General features: G+C 37.2%; 1 protein-coding gene across 4 annotated transcripts in view; it reads right to left on the bottom strand.

Annotated features, from left to right (window-relative positions):
* Positions 1–278: 278 nt before the first annotated feature.
* Positions 279–27,036, bottom strand: part of LOC144959062 (trafficking kinesin-binding protein 1-like) — a 90,683-nt gene continuing 63,925 nt past the window's right edge. For 3 of the 4 annotated variants that reach the window (XM_078891420.1, XM_078891419.1, XM_078891418.1), the window contains 14 exons: positions 24,718–24,794; positions 23,412–23,528; positions 21,945–22,042; positions 20,436–20,526; positions 20,105–20,183; positions 18,635–18,765; positions 18,111–18,185; positions 16,832–17,031; positions 15,290–15,571; positions 14,290–14,433; positions 13,078–13,244; positions 10,663–10,812; positions 9,923–10,037; positions 5,134–9,506 (listed from right to left, as the gene is read on the bottom strand). In XM_078891420.1, the coding sequence (XP_078747546.1) occupies positions 8,204–9,506; positions 9,923–10,037; positions 10,663–10,812; positions 13,078–13,244; positions 14,290–14,433; positions 15,290–15,571; positions 16,832–17,031; positions 18,111–18,185; positions 18,635–18,765; positions 20,105–20,183; positions 20,436–20,526; positions 21,945–22,042; positions 23,412–23,528; positions 24,718–24,794 (3,029 nt within the window). In that variant the 3' untranslated portion in view covers positions 5,134–8,203. Of the gene's footprint in view, positions 9,507–9,922; positions 10,038–10,662; positions 10,813–13,077; positions 13,245–14,289; positions 14,434–15,289; positions 15,572–16,831; positions 17,032–18,110; positions 18,186–18,634; positions 18,766–20,104; positions 20,184–20,435; positions 20,527–21,944; positions 22,043–23,411; positions 23,529–24,717; positions 24,795–27,036 lie in introns of all 4 variants that reach the window. The other variant, XM_078891421.1, reaches the window with a different exon arrangement.

The raw sequence follows: 27,036 nt of genomic DNA, 5'->3' as shown, positions 1-27,036 counted from the left end.
TTTTCTAAACAAATGATATGACTATGACTATGATAAATATTTCTCTGCCGTCTATAAATCTGGTGTTTAAGAGATGTATTTTTATTATTTTTTTGTAGTTGGCTGAAGAAGGGTTTTGAGCCTGAAGCATTCCGTATTTGATATTTTGATCTCTGTTGAAGCTGTTATATTTATTTTTGTGTATTACAAACAGGTATGTGTAATTCATACAGTGCATATTATCATTATATATATATATATAATTGCTACAATCCCACGTAACTAAAGCAACACGTCTGTGTTTATGCATTTATTTATTCAAGAATGTACAGGTAGGCTAGAATGTATAATATATAAATAAATCAATCTCTATCTACAACAACTATACAATACAAAATGGTGGCAAAATGGATGATTATTATAATGTTGTATTATCGACTATAGATCAATTTACACACAGTGACCTCACTTTCCTCAATAAAGGCACACATATTCAAATCCAATCCACTCTGTTGCAGCTTCAATTCAATACCGAATATAGACGCAACAGGGGATCAAATACCCCACCCCATGCATGCTCATGCTAACCCCTCGCCTCCTTCCCCCCCCCCCCCCCCCCCCCCAAAAAAAAAAAAAAAAAAAAAAAAACTAAATAAAACCAAAACTCATTGCCAAATGGGAACGAGATTAGCGGAAGAGTAGAGTCCCTTGCTTGGACGTCACCGGCTAAAAGTTATAAGAGAGAGAACGTCATGTTGGTTGTGCGCATGCGTCTCTAGTCCTCGCGGACCGCGAGGACAAGAGACGCATGCGCACAACCAACATGACGTTCTCTCTCTAATAACTTTTTCCCCCGGTGACGTCACAGACTATGGGTGACGTCCAATTAAGGGACGCTACTCTTCCGTTAATCTCATTCCCTATACAATAGGCATAAGATACAAATTGCCAGACCATTTCATAACGTACATCCAACTCTTGAGAAATTTGTGAGCGGACAATGAATGGTGAAATACAGAAATCTGAAAAGGCGTGGATTTGTTTGGTTTTTAAGGGTTTTACGACGTTTGCAACACATTTAGGTCATATCAGCGCCAGTAAAAAGGAAGAAAATGGGATAGTAGAAAGTTCTGGAATTACAATGAAAGCACCCAAGAAAAAGTAAGACAAAGGGGAACTAGGAACAAATAGGAATCAGATGTAGATTCCAAGAGCATACCACCAATGTACTTAGTTTGAGATCACCTATAAGTCTCATCCGGACACAAGCACAAAATCCAACAAAGAGGAATACACTCAAATGCTTACACTATACATTAAAAATAACAAATATAATAATACATAACAGAGAGATGATTTACAAGGAAAAAAATATCATCTCCCAAAACAATAACTATGCATTTGACTGTTTCCCTCCCAGCTAGGACTCCGAACAGGGCCAGGACAAAACCAAGTAATCTCATTCCAAGACAAAGACAGAAAGCATGTTGGAATACAGATATAAGGGGATAGAAGACACATGATGTACCCCCCTGCCAACTATGGGAGGTCAGGAACCCCACCCAGGAAAAGGCGTGGATGATACGACAACGCCAAATAAAGCAGAAGAAAATATTAAAAAATATAAGAAAAAAAATCATTGCAAAAACTTAGCTTTTCTCAACTGGAATCGAACCTCAGACCCCATAACTACTGATGATCAGACAGTTTGAGTTTGATCCCAAGTAAAGGAAAGATGATTTTTTCCCTGCTTAGTCTGTCATTGTATATCACACACCTTATAACATTTCTATACTTACAATCACCCCAAGTCAAATTCTAAAACATACAAGTCAACATAAAACAACTTTATAAATAAATGAGCAGTTAATAAACTGTTTGTTTTTCTTTTTGCGGTAAAACTAAATAACAAAATAACAAAGAATTCAAGGCATCAACAAAACCAAAACTGCTTAAGAAACAAGAGCAAGAAATATCACAACCAAAAATGTAACAAAGTGATCGCTGCAAACTTTTTGGAAAGAAACAAACTAAAGCAAAACAAAACAAAAAATAAGTTAACAATTATAAATAATTTTTTTTTTTAAAATGAGAGAGAACAAAAAGAAAAAAAAAATGATGAATGAAGAGATTAAACAGAAGTCCTCCCTGCTTCAAATCCAGACGGCTTGTGATACAATCGGCCAGTCATGTGATACAATCAGCCAGTCATGTGATACAATCGGCCAGTCATGTGATATAGCCTGATTTCTGCCACATGAAACAGTAAACATAGTTTGCTTGCATTTGGATATGAAAAGGATCTAATGTACCGACCAGCAGCGAATTCTGATGCCCTCAAAATAAACTATCATGCCGGTCAATCAAGGCAGTGGTGAAATTGTTACCGCATTGATGTACGGTCGCAAACCTGCCTGGCAACCACATCACAATGCAACGTTCAACCGGATGGTTTGCAGTTTCAGGTTCCCATTTGCATGGGAGGTGAAAAGTCCCTGCTGATGAAGTGTGCCGGCTGTTAAACAGGTTCTAGAACCTTTGTCTGTTGGCAGCCACCCGACACCTCCTCTTGCTGGTACAGACCCACCAGCAAACCAATCACGGCCAAAAAAGTGAGAAAGGACCTTCAATCCACCGGGGCTGAGAATCAAATCCGACTGCTTGGAAGTCAATTCTACCATCTCAGCTATGGAGACCGATGACACAAACTGTTTACAGGGTGGGGAAGTCTGTACAACAAAGTATTCCACCATTCAGCTCCTGACCCAGAGTCCTGCTGTGGCATCGCAAACTTAGACAAGACTTTCCTCATATTCTTTCACCCAACTTGTGTGTAAAATGAGAACCTGTGTGTGCTATTATAATAGAGCTGTTTCTGTTAGCTAAAAAATTGTAATAGCCCCCTGCAGACGTTAGGTTGGGCACCTCTTGTAAAAAGCTTTGAGCACATTTTGTGGCTATTGTGCTAGATAAAAGCATGAGATTTAAAACAAAATATAAGACAAAAGTAGTTCGGATGGGGCGGGGGGGGGGGGGGGGAGGGGGGGGGGGATAAACAATGCATAATATTGTGACCCTAAAAAAAATATAAAACATGTAAAAAAACAAAAAAAAACAAAAAAAAAAACAACCACCATATAAAAGTGGTGAAAACAAGCTAGTAACAAACTAAATCTTCCAACCATTTCTTTTATCCGTAAGTCAATGTGCTACAAGCTGTAGACTGTAAAAAACAAAATGAACAAAAAAAAAATAATGTAACAGCTTTAAAAAAACGCAACAAAATACCAAACACAGAACGTTTCGGATTTGAACTTTGTTTAAGGAATTTTACCCGAATTGTAAAAAGATGTAGGTCTAGCAGCTACTAAGCAATAGAGATGAGACGTAGATCCAAGAGCAATATATCCTTGTCAATTGTCTGAAACCAGTGCTTGTTTTTTTTTTATATTTTAAAGTTTTTAATGGCTTGATTGCGACACACTTAGGTTAAAAGTTTAAGTTAAAAGTTCTAGAATTATAATTAAAGCACCCAAGAAAAAGTCAGACAAAAAGGAATTGGTTTGTTTGTTTTTTTGTTTGTTTGTTGCTTTAGGTCTCTTCCAACACAATTGAGGTTATATGAGAGACCGCTGAAACAAAAAAAAACAAGCAATCTAACACTAACAAAAATAGTACAAATGTAAATCAAAATCATAACCTAAAGATATCATAAGCTAAATTATAAATAACCAAGAACAAACAGGCAGAGGATTTACAGGAAAAAAATATCCCCTGTCAAAAATACAATCACAAACCAAAGAAGCAGGATAGGCTAGTAAAGAGAAGAAGAAACGACATTGCTATCGGATCGTACACCCATGCGAACATCATAGGTATATGATTCAAGGGTGATACTCCCATCCAACCACCCGCAAGGAATTGGTTCAAATAGGGAATAGATGTAGATTCCAAGAGCATACCGTCATTGTACTTGGTTCGAGATCACCTTAAAGTCTCATCCAAAAACCAGCACATGATCTAACTAAGAGGAAAACACTCAAATGTCTACCAAAAAAATACATAACAGAGATGATTTACAAAGAAAAAAAATATCACCTCCCCAAAACTATAGCTACACAATTGACTGTTTCTCTCCCAGTTAAGGATTCCGGTCTGGGCCAGGACAAAATCAAGTAATCTGATTTCAAGACAAAGACAGAAAGCTAACTCAGGAAACCGATATAGAGGGATAGAATATACAGCAAGTGACTTCCTGCCCACCATGGAAATTACACCTGCCGCTAAAAACATTAAAAAACATACGAATTACAAAAAAAAAAAACATATTGTGACATTACAGAATGCCGTGGCAAAATTCGATGGTAAAACATTGCAACTAAAATTTTAATTGATTTAAATGTAAATCTAAGATTAAAAAACAAAACAAACTTATTGCAACAAAATTTGTGACAACAATTGATATAAAATTCAGCAATCAACATATTATTATGACACGCAATTTGGACGAATGATTTGAAAATACATGTGTTAATATTCAATGAAAATATTCGATTTTTCCATGAATGGCAAAGAAAAAACATTTGTTTAATGCCCAAGATGATGTATCCGTGCTTTTTCTAGGTCTCGAAGATAAAAAATCACATAGGATTCAAAACGATTCGGATTTGGAACATCTGAAAGTTCAAATCCATCAAATATTTGGCGACTCCAATTTGGACTTTTCCACCCATAAAAAAAAAAAAAGAGAAGAAAAATCAGTAAAAAAATGAGATTTCAAATATTTCAATTTAAAGGGTGGTGACAGTATTACTCCTTCTCTCAAACGTTTGTGTTTCGAAATTGAAATAAACCAAAGAAATTTGATGGGTAAGTTATTCAATTTCATTTCTTTTTTTTGCCTTGTTTTCAACCACAATACATGCTTTTTTTCCCTTTGTCCTTTGCCTATTGAATGTGATTGGACTGCATTAGTGTCCAAATCGATTTCTTGATATTTAAGACCAGAGGGTGATTAGCCCACACATAATAATTACATTAATTAAAGCTTTTAGTTTATATTTACAAAATGTGAAAATGAAAGACAAGATCTCTTAGTTATTAACAACCCCTCCCCCCCCCCAAAAAAACAAAAACAAAAAAAAACCCCCAAAAGCCCCCAAAACAATTCAAAAACAAAATGCCTCAGTGGTTATCACAAACGATATCATTGCAATATTATTCCATATCATCACCATTCTCCAACGACTCTACTAGTGACAGCTACAATTTCCATTTTAATTTTAGCACAAACTTGAGAATGGCTTTTGACGGTTAGAATCACTGAGAATCTTCTCCATCCAATGACACGCCACAATGTGCTGCCAACTCCCATATATTATGTTTTGTGATAAAAAAAAATATAACAAAGTAAAAAAATTGGGGAGCAGGCACTGGTGTACGACAAAAATCTGAAAAAACGCGTGTATGAAAAAGGGTGTCAGCCAAAGCATGAAATAAAAAATACAAGAAAAAAAAGCATGGCTGCCTCGACTGGGGAGCCAGGCTGATTTTTTGGACATTTTTTTTTTTCTTGTAATTTTCTTTCTGCTTTGTCTGGCACTGTTTCATACACAAAATTTTTCGCCTTTTCAGATAAAAATAAATGTGAAATTCTGGTCATTGTTGGTAATGTTAGACGTTGATGATATGTTATATTTGATAATGCTAAGTTATAAAACAACTCGATGTCACTGATCAAAACAGCAATTTTTATTCTCCACTATCTCGTGTTGAAATAAAGATGATCACATTGGCATCTAAAACGGACAGACCCTGAGAGAGGTTGGTTGGCACAGGAGGAAAATCCTAACAAATTTTTTCTCAAAATCTCAGCACCTCGGGGAAAAGCATGAATATTGAATTTTACTGAAGGGTGAGTGCAGCTTTGTAATTATGCAAGAATTTCTCCACCAAGTCTTTAAAAAATAATCATAGTAAGAAAACATGACTATCTTACATGAAAAGGTTTTAAAAAACCCAGCTGTGTAAACCAACCCAATTCAATTGTAAGATGAGGTCGATTGAGCTGTCTTATTATTTTTACCCGATCGTAATTAAGAAATTTACATTAAAGAATTGTGACATAAAATAAATATAAATAAAACAAGGGACTAGTGGGCCTGAATGAAATTACAAATTACAGGCAACATTTCTGTCTTTTAAAGAGGAGTGGCAATAAAACCCTGTACAGTTAAGTCAGCCTTCAAATAATGTTATATCTTACGACATCTCAATGATGGGAGGAGATCAATGCTTTTATAATATTGAGTTGAATGGGATCGACAGCCTTCATCTTGTAAAGATGGAATGATGTTGAAAATTCAATTTTAAGTCAAATTGATAATTTTCTTTGTTTTTCATTTCTGCTTTGAAAAACTAAATGGAAGGATTTTAACATGGATTGGATTATAACCAAAAATTAGATTTTTAAAACTATAATTTCAATGTCAGGTTTATCCTTGGCTAATACAAACTTGAGCTAAAACATGCATAACGTTCACACAGTTGTCATTTGTTTGGAAGTTTTAGTTTGCCACAACCATTGTAAGGGTTAAAAATACTGACGCATTCCTGGATCTCAATTCTTTCTTTGGAAAAGTGAAGTCAACGAGGAATTAAAAAATTCAACATCTTTATCAACATTTGAGATGAAGGAAGATGTGGGGGTGGGGGGGGGGGGGGGGGGGGTGATAGTGGAAGGGATTAATATTGTGATAACATCTGTGGCTTTGAATTCTATACAAATAAATATCAGGAATGATAAGAATGAGATTTTACTTCTGATTCAGAATTTTTAGTGATAATAAATAAGGATTCATTAAAAAAAAAATAATAATCCTGCTTTCTGTACATTCGTCATTTTTTCATAACTTTAAAAGGAAGCTGGTGAGTTGAAAAAAATATTAACATATGTGACCAGCCATCTCAAAATGGTATTATTCTGTGTTGAGCTCAGTGCATGAAATGGAATTGACAGCCACGAATAAGAAACAGGAGGTTAATTTCTATACAATTACAGTGGAGAAAAAATACAATTCTTTTAATGGCACAAAACTTGAAGTTCGAATTTCTCATCATTTTAATTTTAGATCTACTTTTTATGGTCCAATCCATCCCAACAACACCGTTTTGACACTGGGTCACATATCTTAAAGCTTCACACCTTCTACAACACGTCTCAAGTTTATTTGCAACATTTCCAGGGAAAAAAGTCCTGCAACACACACGTACATATGACCTGCTAGGTGAAATGTTCAAAATTGGCAGCGACAATTCGGATTCAACAGTTTAATCGATAAAATTGCAATAAACCTGCAATTTATTCTTTCACAAACAACAAGGAGTGTTGAAAGGCAGAGGAGAAATATCATAATTTGGTCTATTAAAATGGAATACTCGTACACGTTCCTACGAACGATTACAAATTCAATCTGATGTGTGATGAGACGAGTGACTTCATTAGGCTTAAAAACCAAACTAGAAATCTTATGATTAAATAAATGAAATAAATTTTTTTAAAATTGGCACTGACCATTAAATAAACCTTAACACTGTTACATCAATTACATCAAACTTACACTGTTAGTTCTCAGTAGTCAATACAAAACTATATATAAATAAATGACAATATAAAAGTACGTATAATTATATTAAATAATAAACTATTGTAGAAAAGAAAGGCAGGATAAACTGTTGAAACTTGACATTTAAAAATGCTGATAATATATTAAATGTTACAGTGAATGACAATCAGTCAGGTGGTGAAAAGGTTTGAACTGAGATGTTTAGTTAGAAGGTCAATTTTTATTTTAAAAATGAGTTCTTGTCATAAATGATTAAATCAACCCTTTTTGTACATCGTCGGGAAATATCAAAGCTTAATTTCACTTCTAAATATTTTTTACAGCTAGTCAAGTTGAAAAAGTATGAAATTTGAGAAAAGTTGCTGGATACCTTTCCCATTCATCTGACCATAACTTCATGAAAAATCACCCGATAAATAAAGATTAAAATGCTCTGGGGAGCAAATTCTCTCAGAAAATGCAAACAAATGCAAATCTAAAATTTCCACCTTCCGACTGATTATGTCGTGCATTGAAACAATATATTAATTACTCAAATGACAAAGTTGATGTAAACTGAAGACAAGATGTTTTTTTTGATTCCCTTCAGACAACCAGAATCACAATTGCCTACCATGCCTGAGACCTGTATACGTTCCAAAAACACCCCGGCCACTCCCGGGGAATGTTGAGACCGTTGTGGTCGTCGCTGTCGTAGGGGAGTTCAGTAATTCCTCTGCTTCCAGATCGATCGGAGAATTCTTTCCTCCAGACGACATAAAGTTCAAACCCAAGACTGAGGTATTACTAGCATTGCTGCTATGTCTAATATTTCCATTCTTATCATTGTTTGTGGCATTTCCGCCATCTACTGTTGAAGACACAACATTTGACACACGAGTCGTGGGTGAGCTGGTGTTGTTATTACAGGCAGAGGACGATGATGTTTGAGAAATGGGATCTGAACCTGAGATTTTAGCAGATGCAGTGGCTGTAGCATTGGCCCATAATCCGTAAAGAGAAAATCCACGATTTTTCAACTGTTGAAGGAAGCCCTGACCTGTCATGCCAGGACTGAAAACCCAAGAGTTTTTATCATCTGGTGTGGTTGTTGTGTTCATTGTCGATGATGATGATGATTGTGATGATGATGATGATGATGCTGAAATAGATGAGACCGGTAATGATAAAGAATTAGTTGAGACAACGGATGAAGTTGACACAGATGAAGGTGAATTTCCTGATCCTGCTACTGTGACCTTGACATTGGTGTTATGAGGAGCCATTTCCTCCATTGACCTTGACCCAGGCACACTTTTATATCGTTGTAAGAGATTCTGTGTTGTCATAAGAATGCTGCTGTGGCCTCCAGGACTCCTGGGAGTCGATGTGGAGACGATATCACCGGCTGAGATTCCAACCCGACTAAAATTACCCCCAGGGTAAATGTTACCTTTGGACATTTTTGCAGCTGAATCCGATGACGATGAAGTCAAAGTATGAGCAGCTGTTGACAATGAAGTCAATAAATTGTTAAAATCATTTTGACTTTTCTTTGATGTTGAAGTTGTATTTGAAGTTTTCTTTGATATTGGCAGAGCAGCTCTCATGACAGAGCCTCGAAGAATGGGACTATTTTTAAAACTACTACTATCACTACCACCTCCACCGACGGTGTCCGAGCTGTCCAGTAACGCAGCCAATCCCATTGACATACCGCTACTGTTATGAGACGTGTTTGCATCGCTGTTATTGTTGGTGTTGGTGTTGAGACTGAGGCTGGAGAAAGAGGAGTTAAGTACGGGAGTTGAGGTCTGCATGGGTTTGTTATGAAAGCTTGATGGGGTGAGGGTGGTTGTTGAAGACGATGGGTGACGGTGGTGGTGGGGGTTGTTGTAGAAGGAAAGCCCTGGGGATGGAGTCCTGAAAATATGGAAGGGACGTGGAAAGTAGTTAGATTGATTTTAAAATGTTTAAAAATACAAATACAACTACATTTACAGCTACTACCACTTCTACCATCAGTATTACCTATACTTACTACTATTACTACTACCACCACTACTTCTTCAACTACTAATACTACTGCTACTACTACTACCAAACCACCACCACCACCACCAGTACTACTGGTACTACCACCACCACCACTACTAATATTACTACTTCCACTACTGATACTAATGACGATGCTAATGATGATGATGATGATGATTATTATGATGATGCCGATACTGATAATGATTATTATTATTATTATGATGCTGATGATGATGATGGCAATACTATATATTATCATTAGCAAGATAAGAATAAAGACAATTCCCACTGTATCCTACCTGGGGTCCTGTACTCCCATCCATTCTCTGGATAGCCCAGGGGTCCTAACGGCAGCATCGATAAGAGAATGGACTAGTTTGGATGGGGTGCCTGCTCTTGGGTACCCGCCTATGTCTAAGAATATACAAAAATAAACGCATGAATAAAAGATGTTTCACTTTAACAGCCTTCTCAACACCTGCTATATCATCTAAAAGACACAAATAACTCTGTCCAAAAAAAAACAAACTATGGAACACACTATATAATTGACTTGAAAGTATTTTGCGATAGACCAGTGTCGTATCCAAAGGGTATCAAGCAATTGCTACTGACCATTGAACACTATAAGAAATTGGAATAAAGTCGGGCTTATGGACTATGAAGGACTGAAGGAATAAAGTACTTTCCACTGAACCTAACAGACCCAGCTAACCAGTCACTGCTTGCAGAGGCTTCTGCCACCAATAACTCCATAGAGGAATCAGAATACAAAATTAATTTTAAAAAAAAAGGAATTTGAGATTAAAAAGTGGAATCAACTTACCATAACTGACTATGACATACATTGCTTTATATGATGTAATAGACAATACAAAGTACCCAAATAATACAATATAAAATATGTAAAAATTTACAGGTTAATTAGAGACTAAAAAGGGTGTCAAATAATAATACACAGGCCAAGGGAGTCTCAGAGCAAAGCATTGAATGGATGGATTTAGCTTTGACATAAAGTCAGAAATGAGAGTAACCGTACCGTCCTCCTCACAGTCACTGAGACAGTAGACGACCTCCTCATCCATCTCCAACCGTCTCTCCCCCTTCAACTGGACGCCTTCCCTGGATTCAAATATTCCTCCAAGATGGGGCGTGGCCAAATGCTGCCAGTGTCGGAGTGTCACAGAGCCTGTGGAAGATGTGTGGGCGATAAATGGTCAGAGAAAGAACTTGTTTGGTATTTAAGGGTTTTACACGCTTTAAAAAAAATAAAAATTTTTAAAGGGTTTTACAGCACTTGAAACACATTTAGGTTATATCAGCGCCAGTATAAAGGAAGAAAATGGGGTAGTAAAAAGTTCTAGAATTACAATTAAAGCACCCAAGAAAAAGTGAGACAAAGGGGAACTGGGAACAAATAGGGATCAGATGTAGATTCCAAAGCCAAACCAGCAATGTACTTAGTTTGAGATCACCTATAAGTCTCATCCGGACACAAGCACAAAATCCAACAAAGAGAAATACACTCAAATGCTAACATTATAGATTCAAAATAACAAATATAATATTACATAACAGAGAGATGATTTACAAGGAAAAAAATGTCATCTCCCAAAACAATAACTATGCATTTGACTGTTTCCCTCACAGCCAGGACTCTGGCAAGGGCGAAGACAAAACCAAGTAATCTCATTCCAAGACAAAGACAGAAAACAAGTTGGAAAACAAATATAGGGGGAAAGAAGACACAGTGCCAGTAAAAAAAGAAGAAATTAGGATAGTAAAAAAATTATAGATTTATAATTGAAAGCACAAGAGAAAAAGTAAGACAAAGGGGAATTGTTCAAATAGGGAATAGTTGTGGATTTCAAGAGAAAACCATCAGTCTAAAAGTCTCATCCAGACATAAAGCAAAGGATCTTTTTTTTTTGTTTGTTGCTTTAGGTCTCTTCCAACACAATTGAGGTTATATGAGAGACCGCTGAAACAAAAAAACAAGCAATCTAACAAAAATAGTACAAATGTAAATCAAAATCATAACCTAAAGATATCATAAGCTAAATTATAAATAACCAAGAACAAGCAGGCAGAAGATTTACAGAAAAAAAAATATCCCCTGTCAAAAATACAATCACAAACCAAAGAAGCAGGATAGGCTAATAAAGAGAAGAAGAAACGACATCACTATCGGATCGTACACCCATGCGAACATCATAGGTATATAATTCAAGGGTGATGCTCCCATCCAACCACCCGCTGAAGCAAAGGATCCAACCACGAGGAATACACTCAAATGTTTACAAAGCATTATACATTCAAAACAAAAAATGCAACAGTACATGACAGAGAGATAGATGATTTACAAGGAAACTATAACAATAACTATAACTCCCAGTCAAGGACTCTGACCAGGGCCAGGACAAAACTAAGTCGTCTCATTCCAAGACAGAAAGCAAACTCGGAAAACAGACATAGGGGGATAGAATAGAAGACAAAGCACGTGACTTCCCTTTTCACTACGGAAGATAAAATAAACCCAACCCAGAGAGAAAGAATGGAACAAAGATGAAAATCAAATTCTCAGAGAGGAACAGTTTTGAGCTTCAACTCACCCTCAGAGCTTAATTAAGTTAGGGCGGGTCTGTTTATTTACGGCCCTTGTGATAATTTTGGGAAACATAAGATTTTGCATCTGGAGCTACCAAACCACTACAAGAGGGGTGGGGGTGGTGGTCAGAAAAAAAATATTTTCACCCTGGATCAACCTCGGTCCCTTCTCTTTCTGTGTGAGGTGAAGGCTCTAATAACTGAGCTATTGGGATACTCAACTTCAATTAGGAATAATACCTTATATTCCACACAGCCAAAACATGGAACAGTTCAAAGTTTCAAACAAAAAATGATTAAGATATCAATGAATTTAAAACTGCCTTTGGTAGGGTTCACACGTTTTGCTTTAAAATACATTATATATGACTGAGCATCATAATTTGTCAATAATAAGCATGGATGTGGTTTTAAAATATTTTTTATCTTTAGAAAAAAAATTCTTCTATGCTTTCATGTTTCTCCACTTTAAATATCTTTATTTCAAAGAATATAATAAGTCATGTGTAATGTCCAATATATTATTACTTATGTTTTAACTCACTAAACCCTAACACTGTCTACATCCGTTGTTTATCTGAGTTACTTTTACCCCACGCCTGCTTATTAGTTTTCTAAGACAAATTATAGGTGTAGTATCAAAGCTCATGTTTTTAGTTTTTACATGTTAGTGGTAGTTGAATATGCTCATGTTTAATACATTTTTCAAATTTTGAAAATTAGCAAAAATCTCTAGGATTGAGTGAGCTAAGTTCATTGAAGGAAGACTTGATCCATTTTAAAGCCCTATCACTGGTATGAAAAGATTTGATACAAAATAGATTGATAAACATGAACAAGCCTTTACCTTCCAAAGGCTTCATAATCTTGAGCTTGTCTGAGGATTTCAAGGTTGCTGCCACAGCACTGTGGGCCGGTGAGAATCCACTGCCAGGAATGGACAGACTGGAGGACGGGGTGGACATGCCGCCAGGGGAATGAACTCTGGGGGTCAACGGGGTTGTGCTGGGGGATCTGGTATGGTTGAAGACGAGGGAAGAAATTATGTGTGACAATAAATCCAATAAAATGGTGAACCGTACATGAAGACCATTCAACTTGAAACAACAAAAATCAAAGAATGGATAAAAATAAAAGTCTTAAAAATTCTTGTTTTTTTTCCTGATGAATCGATGGACTCAATTTAATCCAGTATTACCGTCAATAGTAACCATAAAACTAACACATTCAGCCTGTGACTGCTTTCCAAGTTGTATGAATTTAAGTTTGAGCTTTTATATAGCGCAATATCCACTAAACGTGCTCAAAGCACTTTACAAGGGTCCCCTGGCCAATAGCACCACATGTAGAACGAGAAATGTTTTTCTGACAGAGACAACGCTGTTAACGACCAGGTACTCATTATACACCCGAGTACGGTGAGAGAATGTGAGTAAAGAGCCTTTTCCAAGGACTCAACTATGCGCCAAGTAAGGCTAGAACCCTGGATCTAATGATCCAGAAGCGAGTGGCCAAGACCAGAAGACCACAGAGCCGCACATAAATTATGAATTGCAATGCGACGTTGAGGTCCTTGACACTGCCATGTAATATAAATTAATCTGGAAGGATTTTCCACAGACGGATGGATGGTGTTCCAGAAATAAGAGAGAGCCTCCATATAGTCCCACCTCAACCCTGTCCATTGGGAGTCTAAAGAGCTCAGTTGGTGGAGGTCCTTGCTGCTCACACAAATAGAACAGGATCAATCCCGAATAAAGTCAAGAATTTTATTTGGTTTGGGTAGTTGGGTTTGTTAGATCTGGCAGAAAATACTTTGTGATAGACCGGCATCCTATCTTAAGGGTAGCAAGCAATTGCTATTGTCCATTTAGCCCTATAGAAATTGGGACAAATTCCATCTCAACAGGCCTGATGGCTCTAAAGGACGACTTTATCATTTTTAACTCTGCCTTTTAATGAGTGATTTTCTTGACAATTACCATGAATGAAGCTAGACAAATATCTCATTCCAGGACCAAAGCCTGAATCAGTGCCAATAAAACTACATCCTCCTCACCTCCCTCGACCCATCCTCCTCACAGCTTCCTCTGCCTCCATCTCCCCTCTCTCAATGTTCTCCCTCCTAAAGGCCAGACGTCGAAGGGCACTCTCAAGGTCATTGGATCCAGGAATTCCAGGACGACCCAATTCCTGATTTGAGCTAAAAATAAATCAATCCAAATAATAACAGAAAAGTTCAAAGAATTAAAAAAAAAAAAAAAAAAAAAGAACAAATGAAAAGAAGAAAAAAACGTAAAAGAAACCAATTGAGTAGCTGGCTCCTTTAGACTTGACAAGAAGTACTTTGAGATAATCAGTATCCTAAAAAAAAAAAGGGTAGCAAGCAATTATTACAGTCTATCCAATGCTTAAAAGACTGGAATAAGTAATAAATGTCTAAAAAGTAAACAAAAGTACAAATGAGACTTGTTGGAATAGTAAAATAGTGGAGCAGGATCCAAGAACAATCTATCCACACAACTAAACTTCAAAAAAAAATAAAATTACTCCCATCTGCGCAGCATCATTAGATGTCATCTAGGCATTCCATGAAAGAATATGGATAATCCATCATAAAAATGCCTGATGTCAACAGGAATCATCCATGTTGTCACAGTGAGATACTGTTATCTGTGTAATCTATGAAGGAATATAGATAATCCATCAAACAAACATCTGATGTCAACTTGAATCACCCGTGTTGTCCTCAGTTAGCAAAGCGGGGGTTAATAAAATTGTCCAGGGAAAAAAAGAAAGTGCCTGAAGTGGGGCTTGAACCCGGGACCTAACAACTCAGCCACCTCACTCTTCCCACCCCCCCCCCTCCCTTCACCCTAGAGTAACACCAGTTAAAGTCTTAACCAGACCTCTGCTAAAAAAGAATAAACTCATATTTTTACAAAATAGATATTTTTCACAACACACAAGTATACAGGAGAAAACTGAAATCTGCTTTTTTTTTTTTTTTTTTTTTTTCCATTGTTATTTTGCAAGTGTGAAATAGGCAAAAACCTCACCCATACAAACTGTCCATATCAGCTGTGTAGCCGCCATCACTGTTCATACTCTCTCCATCTGATGTGTACGCTGAATACCCATAAGACACTGCATCACTGTCATGACGACCCCGCAGGGCGAGGACTGGGGCAGACGAGTTGTGGGTCAAGCTTCGTGTCGATGACGACAATGACGATGACCCTAAAGAGTGATGCAGGTTGGGATGTTGGTTCTGAAGTCCCACTCTGGCAGCTGCTCTCTTCGCAGCTTTAGCCGTCTCAAATATTTTCCAGCTCTGGGCCCTGATGAAAAAAAAAAAAAGTGAGCTTTAATATAGCACAATATCCACTAAATGCACGTTACAAGGGGTCCCTGGCAAACAGCAACACTTAACATATAGGATAGGACAGGACGCCTGTTAGGCGATATTACATGTTTTTATTTTGGACAAAGACAACGCTGTTAACGGCCAGGTACTCATTTTACACCCGAGTACGGTGAGAGAAGAGCTTTTTCCAAGGACTCAACTATGCGCCAAGTGAGGCTCGAACCCAGGACCTTCCAATCCAAAAGCGAGTGTCATACCACAAGACTATATAGCCGCACAAACATTATGATGAACATCATGGAATATGAAACATGAAGTGTTTAATATTACAAAATGCTACTCAATTTCCTTTTCATTTGATTGACCTTTTATGATCCTAACAGGATATTGCAGCAATGTGGTCTTGTGGAATGACAATTGCCTTTGGATTGGAAGGTCCAAGGTTCGCGTCCTGCTCAAAGCAATGCATAATTGAGTCCTTGGAAAAGGTTATATACTCATATTCTCTCACTGCAATCAGGTGTAAAATGAGTACCTGGCTGTTAACAGTGTTGTCAGAACAAATTGTAATATTGCCAAACTGGAGTAATGTCTCGTCCTACATTTTAACTGTTGCTGTTGGCTAGGGACTCCTTTGTAAAGTGTTTTGAGCATGTTCAGTGGATATTACACTTAATAAATGGTCTAGTTTATTTGTTTTGTTTTTTTTCTACAAACTTTTAACAATTTCATTTTGATCTCAGCAAATTGGAAAAACAGTGGTGGTATACTTGGCAGAGGAATCTATATATATCTATATCTATATATATATTAACTCTTTCAGCGCTGAGGCGATATTCGCATTTCGCTGATGATTGAGGCAGCATGAGAATAACAAGCTAAGAAAAAGCGACATTTGAATTCGGTGCAAAATCTCAATTAAAATACCCCCTTAGGGCCAATTGAATGTTCTGATGAAAGAAATGATACCATTGGTTCAATTTATAGTACTGTTGTAGAAAGTAGGATTGGATTACATTACCGTTTTTGTCTTTCAAGACCGGCCGCACTGTGCGGCCATTGGCCGATAGAACAGATTCTACTCTGGCTGCACAGTGCGGCCAATGGCGCTAAAACAGTTAACCAGCACCTATTGAAGTGTGAATGAGTAACTGGCCTGAGTTCAATCTTGGTCCCATTTTGGCAATCCGCCATGGACAAAAAGAAAAATTGTAGAAATTATTTAATACTGCACCTTCTGTTGGACTCGGCCAATTCCTGCTGTAAAGACGTTTCAAGCTCTGAGGCCAGCGAGTCCGTGGGAACGTTGAAAGCATTTTGATGATGTCTGTCCGTCCCCCTCAGCTTGTTTTTGCCTCTCATCACCTGGAGTTCAACCTGGGCCTCTTCCAACATCTCGTACAGCTCATCATACTTGTCCTGCATTTTGCCCAGCTGGGAAAGAAAAAGATTAGTCGAGATAATTTTTTAAAAACCAAAAAACATACCCAAAAAAAACAACTTTCATTTACTAATAAACAAAACTGGATATGACAGCATAAAAAAAAAAAATCCAAACACGGAATGTTTTGGGCTCAAAACCCTTCCGATCTGAACAAAAAAACTGGAAAATGTCACTAAGAAAAAAAAACTTTTGGTAATTTTTAATCTAGAATGTCCAAGGCAAGACTATAAACATAAAATTAAATAAAATAAATAAAATTCCATTTATTAATCCCATAGGGGCAATTTGTCTCCAGGGTCTATTCAAATTCAAAGGAAAGACTGGAATAACCCAGGCGTCAGCCACAGTGCAGCGCTGCAAATTGAGCTAGGGTGAATTTTTAATTCAGAAAAGTGAGTGGAGCAGGCACTTATGTTGGTAACAACAAGATATGAAGTGAATAGAAAAGTGCCAGAAGACAATAGAGAATAAAAATTATTCGCGGCGGTGGTGGGGTTCGAACCTGCGACCTTATTGGTACGACAACTCCGCCTGGCAGGTGAGAGCATGGCTCTACCGTTGTTACCAACATAAGTGCCTGCTCCACTCACTTTTCTGAATTAAAAATTCACCCCATACACCGGAGCATACTCAATGTCTCAATCGTTTCTATGTTATATGTTTGTGTTGAGAATATTGGCTATTAAGCTTAACTGCTGGTCAAAAATTACTTCGCGATGGTGGTGTGCGAACGAATCGGCGGTCTCAAGAAGTGGGTGAGAAAGGGATCTAGAAATGACTTGGGTTTGAAACGAATATTTTTGTGTTCGTGGATAGCTCACACGGTAGAGCCACGCTCTCACCTGCCAGGCGGAGTTGTCGTACCAATAAGGTCGCAGGTTCGAACCCCACCACCGCCGCGAATAATTTTTATTCTCTATTGTCTTCTGGCACTTTTCTATTCACTTCATATCAAATTGAGCTAGGGCGAGGTGACTTGCTCAAGGCCACACAGCGCAGCGGTAGGTGATCCAAGTCGGTAAACAAACACGTGTTTTAAACTTAGAGCCAGTGCAATGGTCATACAAACCTCCTTGGTGAGTTTCCTTTGGGAGTCTGATGATGTGGACAGCTTGTCATGGAGTTCCATGTTATCGACTGTCAACTGGAATTAGAACACAAGTCACAATGAGAATAATGATAACAAAAACAAAAACAACAACAACAACAATAATAACAATAATAACAATAATAATAATAATAATAATAATAATAATAATAATAATAATAATAATAATAATAATTATTATTATTATTATTTCAAAAAATAAAAGTACTCCTTCTGAGTTCACCCTGGTATCTACAAAATGAAACAGACAATAGCAACTACTTGTTATCCCTTGGATAGGATTCTAGTCTATCACAAAGTACTTTCTGCCAGATCAAACAGAACCAGCTACCCAATCACTGCTGAGTGGACAGAGGTTCAAATAAATCTTGACTACACTTGGGATTGATTCTGTTCTCTTTGAGTGTGAAGCGAGTGCTCTACCAACTGAGCTATCGGGGTCCCCCAAAGACATCGCATGCAAAAGATTCCAGTTCTCCGTTTACCTTTCTGATTTTGACTTGCAGGTCGGCCGTCTGTGTCAGGAATTTGGTGATCTGTTCCTTCTGAGTCTCGTTCTCCTCTGCCTTGTGCTGGAGTTCCGCTGCAAACGTCTCCACTTGGCAGTTGACTTCAGCTGTTCAGTGAAAATTATAGAGAAAGAAAAATGGCATAGAATGTAGTTTGCATTGTCAGTGACATTGACAAAAATATACAAAATGTGACATAATGTATTATTGAAACCATGATTGATACCGTGTTTATGCAACAAGTGTAATCATGATTGATACCGTGTTTATGCAACACATGTAATCATGATTGATGCCGTGTTTATGCAACACGTGTAATCATGATTGATGCCGTGTTTATGCAACACGTGTAATCATGATTGATGCCGTGTTTATGCAACACGTGTAATCATGATTGATGCCGTGTTTATGCAACACGTGTAATCATGATTGATGCTGTGTCTATGCAACACGTGTAATAATGATTGATGCCGTGTTTATGCAACACGCTACTATTGTTTTGTAGTGTAATTCTATTCTGTGTCAATATTTTCTTGTTTGGTTTTTAAGCCATTGAAGATTCAAGGAATGGTGCTATAGAAATATACTTATCATCTTATTATCATCATTAATATTATTATTATTATCATTAATATTAATATCATTATTATTTTATTATTATTATCATTATCATTATTATAAGTATAACAATAATAACAATATTTATTATTATTCATCATTAAAGTTTCTATAACATAAAAAAAAACAAATTTTATTTTGTTACAAAAACATTTTATTTTGAACAGCCACGGATTGTGGAAGTCAAGTATTGAGCTTGAGCTTTTTATACAAGGCAATATCCACTCAACATGCTCAAAGTGTTTTACAAAAGGCCTCAAGCCAACAGCAACATCAAACATGTAGGACGAGACATGACACCTGTTGGGCAATATTAAAATTTTTTTGCGGACAGAGATAATGATGTTAACCATCAGGTACTCATTTTACACTGGAGTATAATGAAAGAATGTGAGTAAAGAGCTATTTCTAAGGACTGAACTATGTGCTGCTCAGAGCGTGACTCAAACCCTGGACCTTCTGATCCAAAGACGAGTGTCATACGACAAGACCACATTGCTGTATTCATATAAAGACATTAAGGAGCAGGCACTGTTGTAAGATAAGATCTGAACAAGTGTGTATGAAAAACAAAGCAAGAAAGAAATATCAAAGAAAAAAAAAACATTCCCAAAAATCAGTCGACCTCGCAGTGGGGTTATGGTAGCACATCTGACCGGTAATCAGAAGGATGAGGTTCGATCCCTAAGTCGAGGTGGACTGATTTTTTGGGATGTTTTTTTTCTTGTTATTTTTCGTTCTTGCTTTGTCTGGCACCCTTCACACACACACACACTTGTCCAGTTCCCTATCTGTATTGACATTGGCCCAATGCTATAGATGACCCACCCAGTTGTTTTATACAATCCTCCACCAGTCTTTTCTCTTTGTCTTCATAGCTGGCCGTGGCCGACTTCAGATTGGCACTCTGTGGAGCCAAGACAAGAAATGGAAGATGGAATGAATAAATAAATAAATAAATAAATAAATACTGAGTAACGATTAAGTCTACATAAGGAAATAACAAAACATCAGAATAATAAACAAAAATGAGGGACTAAAACCATTCAAATTATTTTTATCATTGGAGAGAAATAGGTTATCCTGTCTATTTATTTTTCAGAATTTTTGGCAAAAGTTTGCAACCCTTCCCCAGATAGAGTGAATGGGTTACATTTACCTCCAATCTCAGGTTCACGTTTTCATTCTCCAACGTGTCAACTTTCTTCTGTAGGAATTCCATGTTGATGTGGCTCTCCTCCGATGGCTCCCTGGATCGTGACAATAGAAATGAATGATTTTATCTCTCACAAATTAGGAGAGGGTGGTGGAGGAGGAGAAAGATGAGGCAGTAGAGGAGGAGGAGGAGGTGGTAGGAGGAAGAAGAAGAGCAGGAGGAGGAGAAAGATGAGGTGGTAGAGGAGGAGGAGGAGGTGGTAGGAGGAAGAAGAAGAGCAGGAGGAGGAGAAAGATGAGGTGGTAGAGGACGAGGAGGAGGTAGGAGGAAGAAGAAGAGCAGGAGGAGGAGAAAGATGAGGTGGTAGAGGAGGAAGAGGAGGTAGGAGGAAGAAGAAGAGCAGGAGGATGATTAGAAGAAAGAAGAAGAGGAGGGGTGGTGACTGATGAGAGGACAAACAGATTGAATGACGATTCCCTCCTCGAGATCAAACAACAACCAATGGAAACGTCGACCACCCCAGACAGTGGAATCCACAGTCCTAATATTTTCATTGTTTGATATCTCTTTGTACCCAATACAATCCTCGGACAATGGAGCTTTCATCAATTTCTTATCTGTGTCGAATTTCTATTAAAATTAATTGTAGTCCTCAAAGTTTCTATAAAATAAAGAAAGAGAGGATGATGATGAAGATAAAGAAAAAAAGAAGAAGAAGAGGAAGAAGAAAAATAGGAATAAATTGTTTAAGACAAATTCTTAAGTATGCAAACAAGTAAATGAATGAATAATTGATTAACGTGACAAATACAGGAGCAGGCAATGAAATGTAAGATAAATTTATGGGAAAGTGTGGGATGAAACAGTGCCAGATAAATTCTAGATCAGATTTTCCCAGTCGCGGCAGCCAGATTTGTGTGGAATGGTTTTTATAAATGAATGAATGAATGAATGAATGAATGAATGAATGAATGAATGAATGAATGAATGAATGATTTTTGTTTGTTTGTTTGTTTGTTGCTTTAGGTCTCTTCCAACACAAATGAGGTTATATGAGAGACCGCTGAAACAAAAAAAACAAGCAATCTAACAAAAATAGTACAAATGTAAATCAAAATCATAACCTAAAGATATCATAAGCTAAATTATAAATAACCAAGAACAAACAGGCAGAAGATTTACAAAAAAAAAAAATCCCCTGTCAAAAATACAATCACAAACCAAAGAAGCAGGATAGGGTAGTAAAGAGAAGAAGAAACGACATCACTATCGGATCGTACACCCATGCGAACATCATAGGTATATGATTCAAGGGTGATGCTCCCATCCAACCGCCCGCAATGAATGAATGAATGAATGAATGAATGAATGAATAAACAAATGAGCAGTTCGATAAGTGAATGAATGAATAAAATAACAAATTTCAACCATTTGATCCATGAAGACAAGTAAGATTTGGAGCAAAAATCCCACTTTTCTATAAATGCCACAGAATCAGTTTAAAAAACTCACGAAGGAGTTGCTTCATCCTTGTTCTCGTCCTCCAAATCTTCATTGAAGAACCTGAGCAATTCCTCCTTGAGGGAAAGGTCATGGCGTAACTGGTTGACCTGTGGGTGGAATGGAGAAGGCAAGAGAGTATGAACCCACTCGAAATTTAAGATCATCTCAGTCCCAACTTCTAAAAGTTACCACCTCAAAATCCACTTTCGGTGTAAAAAGCCTTTTCATTCATAGCTCCACGCCTATGGAACGCACTTAGTCCTCGGACAAAGTCCTGTGAAAATTTATCATCTTTCAGGAAATGTCTGAAGACTGAGTTGTTCAGTGAGGCTTATTTTTCATGAAATGGATGTTGCTTAGATTGTTTTTGTATGCATGCTTATTATGTATCATGTAGTGTCGTGATTTTCAATTTTGTTGTTTTTAAACGTTTTTATTTTTATTATGTAAAGCGCCGCAGAGCACGATTAACGTGGATGTTTAGGTGCTATATAAATTCATTATTTACTATTATTTACTAAGAGAGAAGTCCTGTTACAACCAGTGAGAAGGCATGAGAGAAGTCCTGTTACAACCAGTGAGCTCATAAATTAACAAATATTCGATGAATTCATGAAATTATAGTATTGTTGTGGTATGCCACTCGCTTTCGGATCGGAAGGTCCTGGGTTTGAGGCTCACTCGGCACATAGATGAGTCCTTGGAAAAGGCTTTTTACTCACATTATCTCACCGTATGTAAATGAGAACCTGGTTGTCAACAGCGTGTTGTCTCTGTTGGGAAAACAATTGTAATTTCGCCTTACAGGCGTTGTATCTTGTTGCGTGTTACTGTTGTCAGGGACCCTCAGTAAAGCATTTTGAGCACGTTTAGGGATATTGCTCTATATAAAAGCTCAAGTATAGAAATGAAGGATTTTACATTCTGTCGTATATGCTAAAATCATGTTTTATCCCAAATCCACTCATTATTTCTAGTTGTTTTATAAAATACATACTGACTGTATAACATAATATATATCTTATATATCACTACAGTGATCAAACGTCACTTACAATTATACTTAACATCAGAAATGAATTGTGAACTCTCCAATTTGAAATCATGGTTTTGTTTACATATTTATTAATTTCTTTTCTCATTTTAGCTCCCTAATATTGGAACAAAGACTGTGGTCAAGTGGTATGACACTAGCCTTTGGACTGGAAGGTCCTGGGTTCCAGTCCTATTCTGAGCGGTACATAGTTGAGTCCTTGGAAAAGGCTCTTTACTCACAATCTCTCATCGCACTCAAGTGTAAAAAGAGTCCCTGGCATAACCAGTGTTGCCTCTGTCGTAAAAAAAAATTGTATTTTATATCGTCTAACAGGCGTCATGTCTCGTCCTACCTGTCAAGGATGTTTCCAGGAACCCTTTGTAAAATGCTTGGTGGATATTGTCCTATACAAATGCTCTAGTATTTTTTTTTTTTTTTACCTTGTCATGTGCCAGTGACAACTGCTCGTCCAGACATTCATTTTTGACGGTCAGTTCTTTGTTCTTGGACAGCAAGGTCTGGCCGATGCGGGCAGCTAGCTCTAAGTCACGCTCTTTCTGGAAATGTCAGAACAAGTAAAAAAATGTCATGAAACAAACATTCAATAAGGACTAAATCAAGCACAATATAATCATGTAATACATTCTGTGAAGAAAAAAAAGGGGGAAAGGGGAGGTGGGGGGTGTTGAATAGGAATCAACAACTGTGGAAGCACGTTATGGGAGATGCATCATATCCGAGAAGTTCATTAAAATGTTGTAGGTTCTATTGTTAATTCTTAGGTCCCGTATCTCAGATGGGGCATTTTTTGGCTACGGGCAGTGACAGATGTTGTGTCAGTTCTTAGACATAAAATAAATGGAGTGGCCTAACAAGAGACTTATGCTCTAGCTGAAAATATTGAGGGGTGGTCTCTTTATGAATTGATGGTTCGAGTGTTATGAAGTATTAACCAATCAGAATAGTTCCTGCCATTTCGTCCGTTATGTCCCTTTGACTATTTATTTCTAGTCAACGGAAAATCTTGAAAAACATTCCTTTATTCCATAGCTACTTTAATACATGTTAAACAGACAAAAAGTTAAGGAGAATTTATCGCAATATTTTGATACAAGGATGAAGGAATTGCATGGCAAAATCTGGTTTGTGGTGATGGGTTGATAATGACGTCACTTTCAAAGTTGTTAGCACGGGATGCTGATTGAATAACTCTGGACCAATACTATTAGATAATAGCAAAAAAGGCATCCATGACAATAGCTTGACAGGCATAGCAACAAGGTCACATGACCATTGGATGGAAGCAACAATTCCCATTTAGTTAACGCACTCGTCACACTCACCTCTTCTAAAAGACGGGAAACAGCCTCAATATCATTGTAAGTCTTGGTCATCTGGTTCATTGTCTGTGGTGTTATGATATAATAGACAGCATCATGCCACAGACAGTGATACTACTAGATACGACACTCACCTCTTCTAAAAGACGGGAAACAGCCTCAATGTCATTGTAAGTCTTGGTCATCTGGTTCACGCTTCATTGTCTGTGGTGTTATGATATAATAGACAGCATCGTGCCACAGACAGTGATACTACTAGATACGACACTCACCTCTTCTAAAAGACGGGAAACAGCCTCAATATCATTGTAAGTCTTGGTCATCTGGTTCACGCTTGTCTGTGGTGTTATGATATAATAGACAGCATCATGCCACAGACAGTGATACTACTAGATACGACACTCACCTCTTCTAAAAGACGGGAAACAGCCTCAATGTCATTGTAAGTCTTGGTCATCTGGTTCACACGTTCAGCACACAATACTGAGGAAGACACAAAAGTTGAACAAAACATAAATTTGTAAGTTTTTTGTTTTGTTTTTTTTTTAAGAAAAAAAATTGTGCGCGTGTGCGCGCGCGTGTGTGTGTGTGTGTGTGTGGGGGGGGGGGTATTCATCTTGTGCGGGCAATACGTTGCATTCGTCAGTCAAAAAGTCGTTCATTTGATACACGAAGACACAATGATGAATAATACTGTCATCACCTTGTTTGTTTTTAAAAATCGTTTCTCTCTTTTCTTTTCTTTTTTTTTTATGATTATTTTAAAATTTATTTTATTTTATATTTTTTATTTTATTTTATGTTTATTTTTTTTCTCCAATATTGTGCGACATATCGGTTGCATAGCCGCCAACTTATCAATGAGCTAAAACGGGACACTATGACACACCATGCTGTAACGGCCAAAACCAACAATAGTCTGTCTCCCCAAACAGTGTCAGTGTGTCACATATGAGGTTGAGTGCACACTCCACGGTGGAAATGTATGACATGATTGATAACTTTTATAGAATAGAATATACATCATCTAATATGGGGGAAACAAAAAAAAAAAAAAAAAAGGGGGGGGGGGGGGGATGACGGAGAAGAAAAGAGCATCCAACTATCCACCTCCCTCTCTCTCTCTCTCTCTCTCTCTCTCTCTCTCTCTCTCTCTCTCTCTCTCTCAATTTATTACTGCCTTTTTCGCGGTACAGATACAGGAATGAACGCCGGCCCTTGGGCCGAATATATTTGTCTAAAGGACTACCACAAAAAAAAAAAAAAAAACACAAAAAAAAAATAATAAAAACAAAGACAAAAAACAAAAACAAAAAACAAAAAAACAAAAACAAAACAAAAACGAACAAACACAAAAAAAAAACTAACAAAAAACAACAATATAACCAAAAAAAAACAACAAAACATACAAAACAAACAACCCCCCCCCCCCCCCCCCGCAAAAGAAAATACAAACAAAAAACAACAAACAACAAAACACAGGCAACAAGGCTCTGAATGCCGACCCAATCCTATAATATATATACACAATCATGTTTATATCAGAGCTAGGAATAAACCGGAAGGGGAAACAAGAGAAGGAAATGAATGTGATTTGGCATTCTTTCTCAACGTAACTCATATCCTCACAGAATCAACAATCAAAATAGATCACTACTTCCTACAAATTATTATTATCATTATTATTATTATTATTATTATTATTATTATTATTATTATTATTATTATTATTATTATTATTATTATTATTATTATTATAATCAGCTTCCCTTTCCCCCACCGACAACAATGTAGCTTCATTGGCTTTGATTGGAAGTGACGTACTTCCGTCCGTTGATGTGTCGATTCGTGACAACCCATTTCTATTCTCACGACATAGACACGATTTTCACACGTTACACTAAGAAAACATTCGAATTTATAGAAAGAAATCCATCCATAATTATTGTCTTGTAAAACGTTTTATCAAAATGAAATCCAATGCGACATTGACCACGATACCGTATTCTCAAAAAAAAACAAAAAAAAAAAAAACAAAAAAAAACAAAAAAAAAAAAAAAACAACCCATAAACAAAAAAACCCCAAAAAATCCAGAAAACACACACACACACAAACGACAAATAAATTAAAAAAAAAAAAAAAACAAAAACAAAAAAAAACAAAAACAAAAAACAAACAACCAACTAGACAAATTTTGGTCTGACCAAAATGTCTTGTGCAATTTTAAATGCGCTCATCATCATCATCATCACGGCTGATCCCTCGTGCAAGGGGCCTCCGCAATTTTATTTCTAAACAATCTTCTGTCCTGTGTCCATCCTTCCACATTGAGTCACTGACTTATTCATCCATTCGCTGATGCGGCTATGTGGTCTAGTGGTATGACACTCGCTTTCGGATCGGAAGGTCCTGGGTTCGAGCCTCGCGCTCGGCGCATAGTTGAGTTCTTGGAAAAGGCTCTTTACTCACATTCTCTCATCTAACTCAGGTGTAAAACGAGTACCTGGCCGTTAACGTTGTCTTTGTCCGAAAGATTGTAATATCGCTTAACAGACGTCATGTCCCGTCCTACATGTTAAATGTTGCTGTTGGCCAGGGACCCCTTGTAAAGCGCTTTGAGCACGTTTAATGGATATTGCGCTATATAAAAGCTCAATTAAACTTTTTTTTTTTGGATGTATTGTGACCATCTTCTTCTTGGTCTCTCTCTCCCTATTTTACCTT

This window comes from Berghia stephanieae, chromosome 13 (assembly GCF_034508935.2).
Source record: "Berghia stephanieae isolate SIO BIC M18660-M18661 chromosome 13, UCSD_Bste_1.3, whole genome shotgun sequence".
Lineage (NCBI taxonomy): Eukaryota > Metazoa > Mollusca > Gastropoda > Nudibranchia > Aeolidiidae > Berghia > Berghia stephanieae.
Note: the sequence above shows the minus strand (reverse complement) of the source record. Positions and strands in the feature narration are given on the sequence as shown.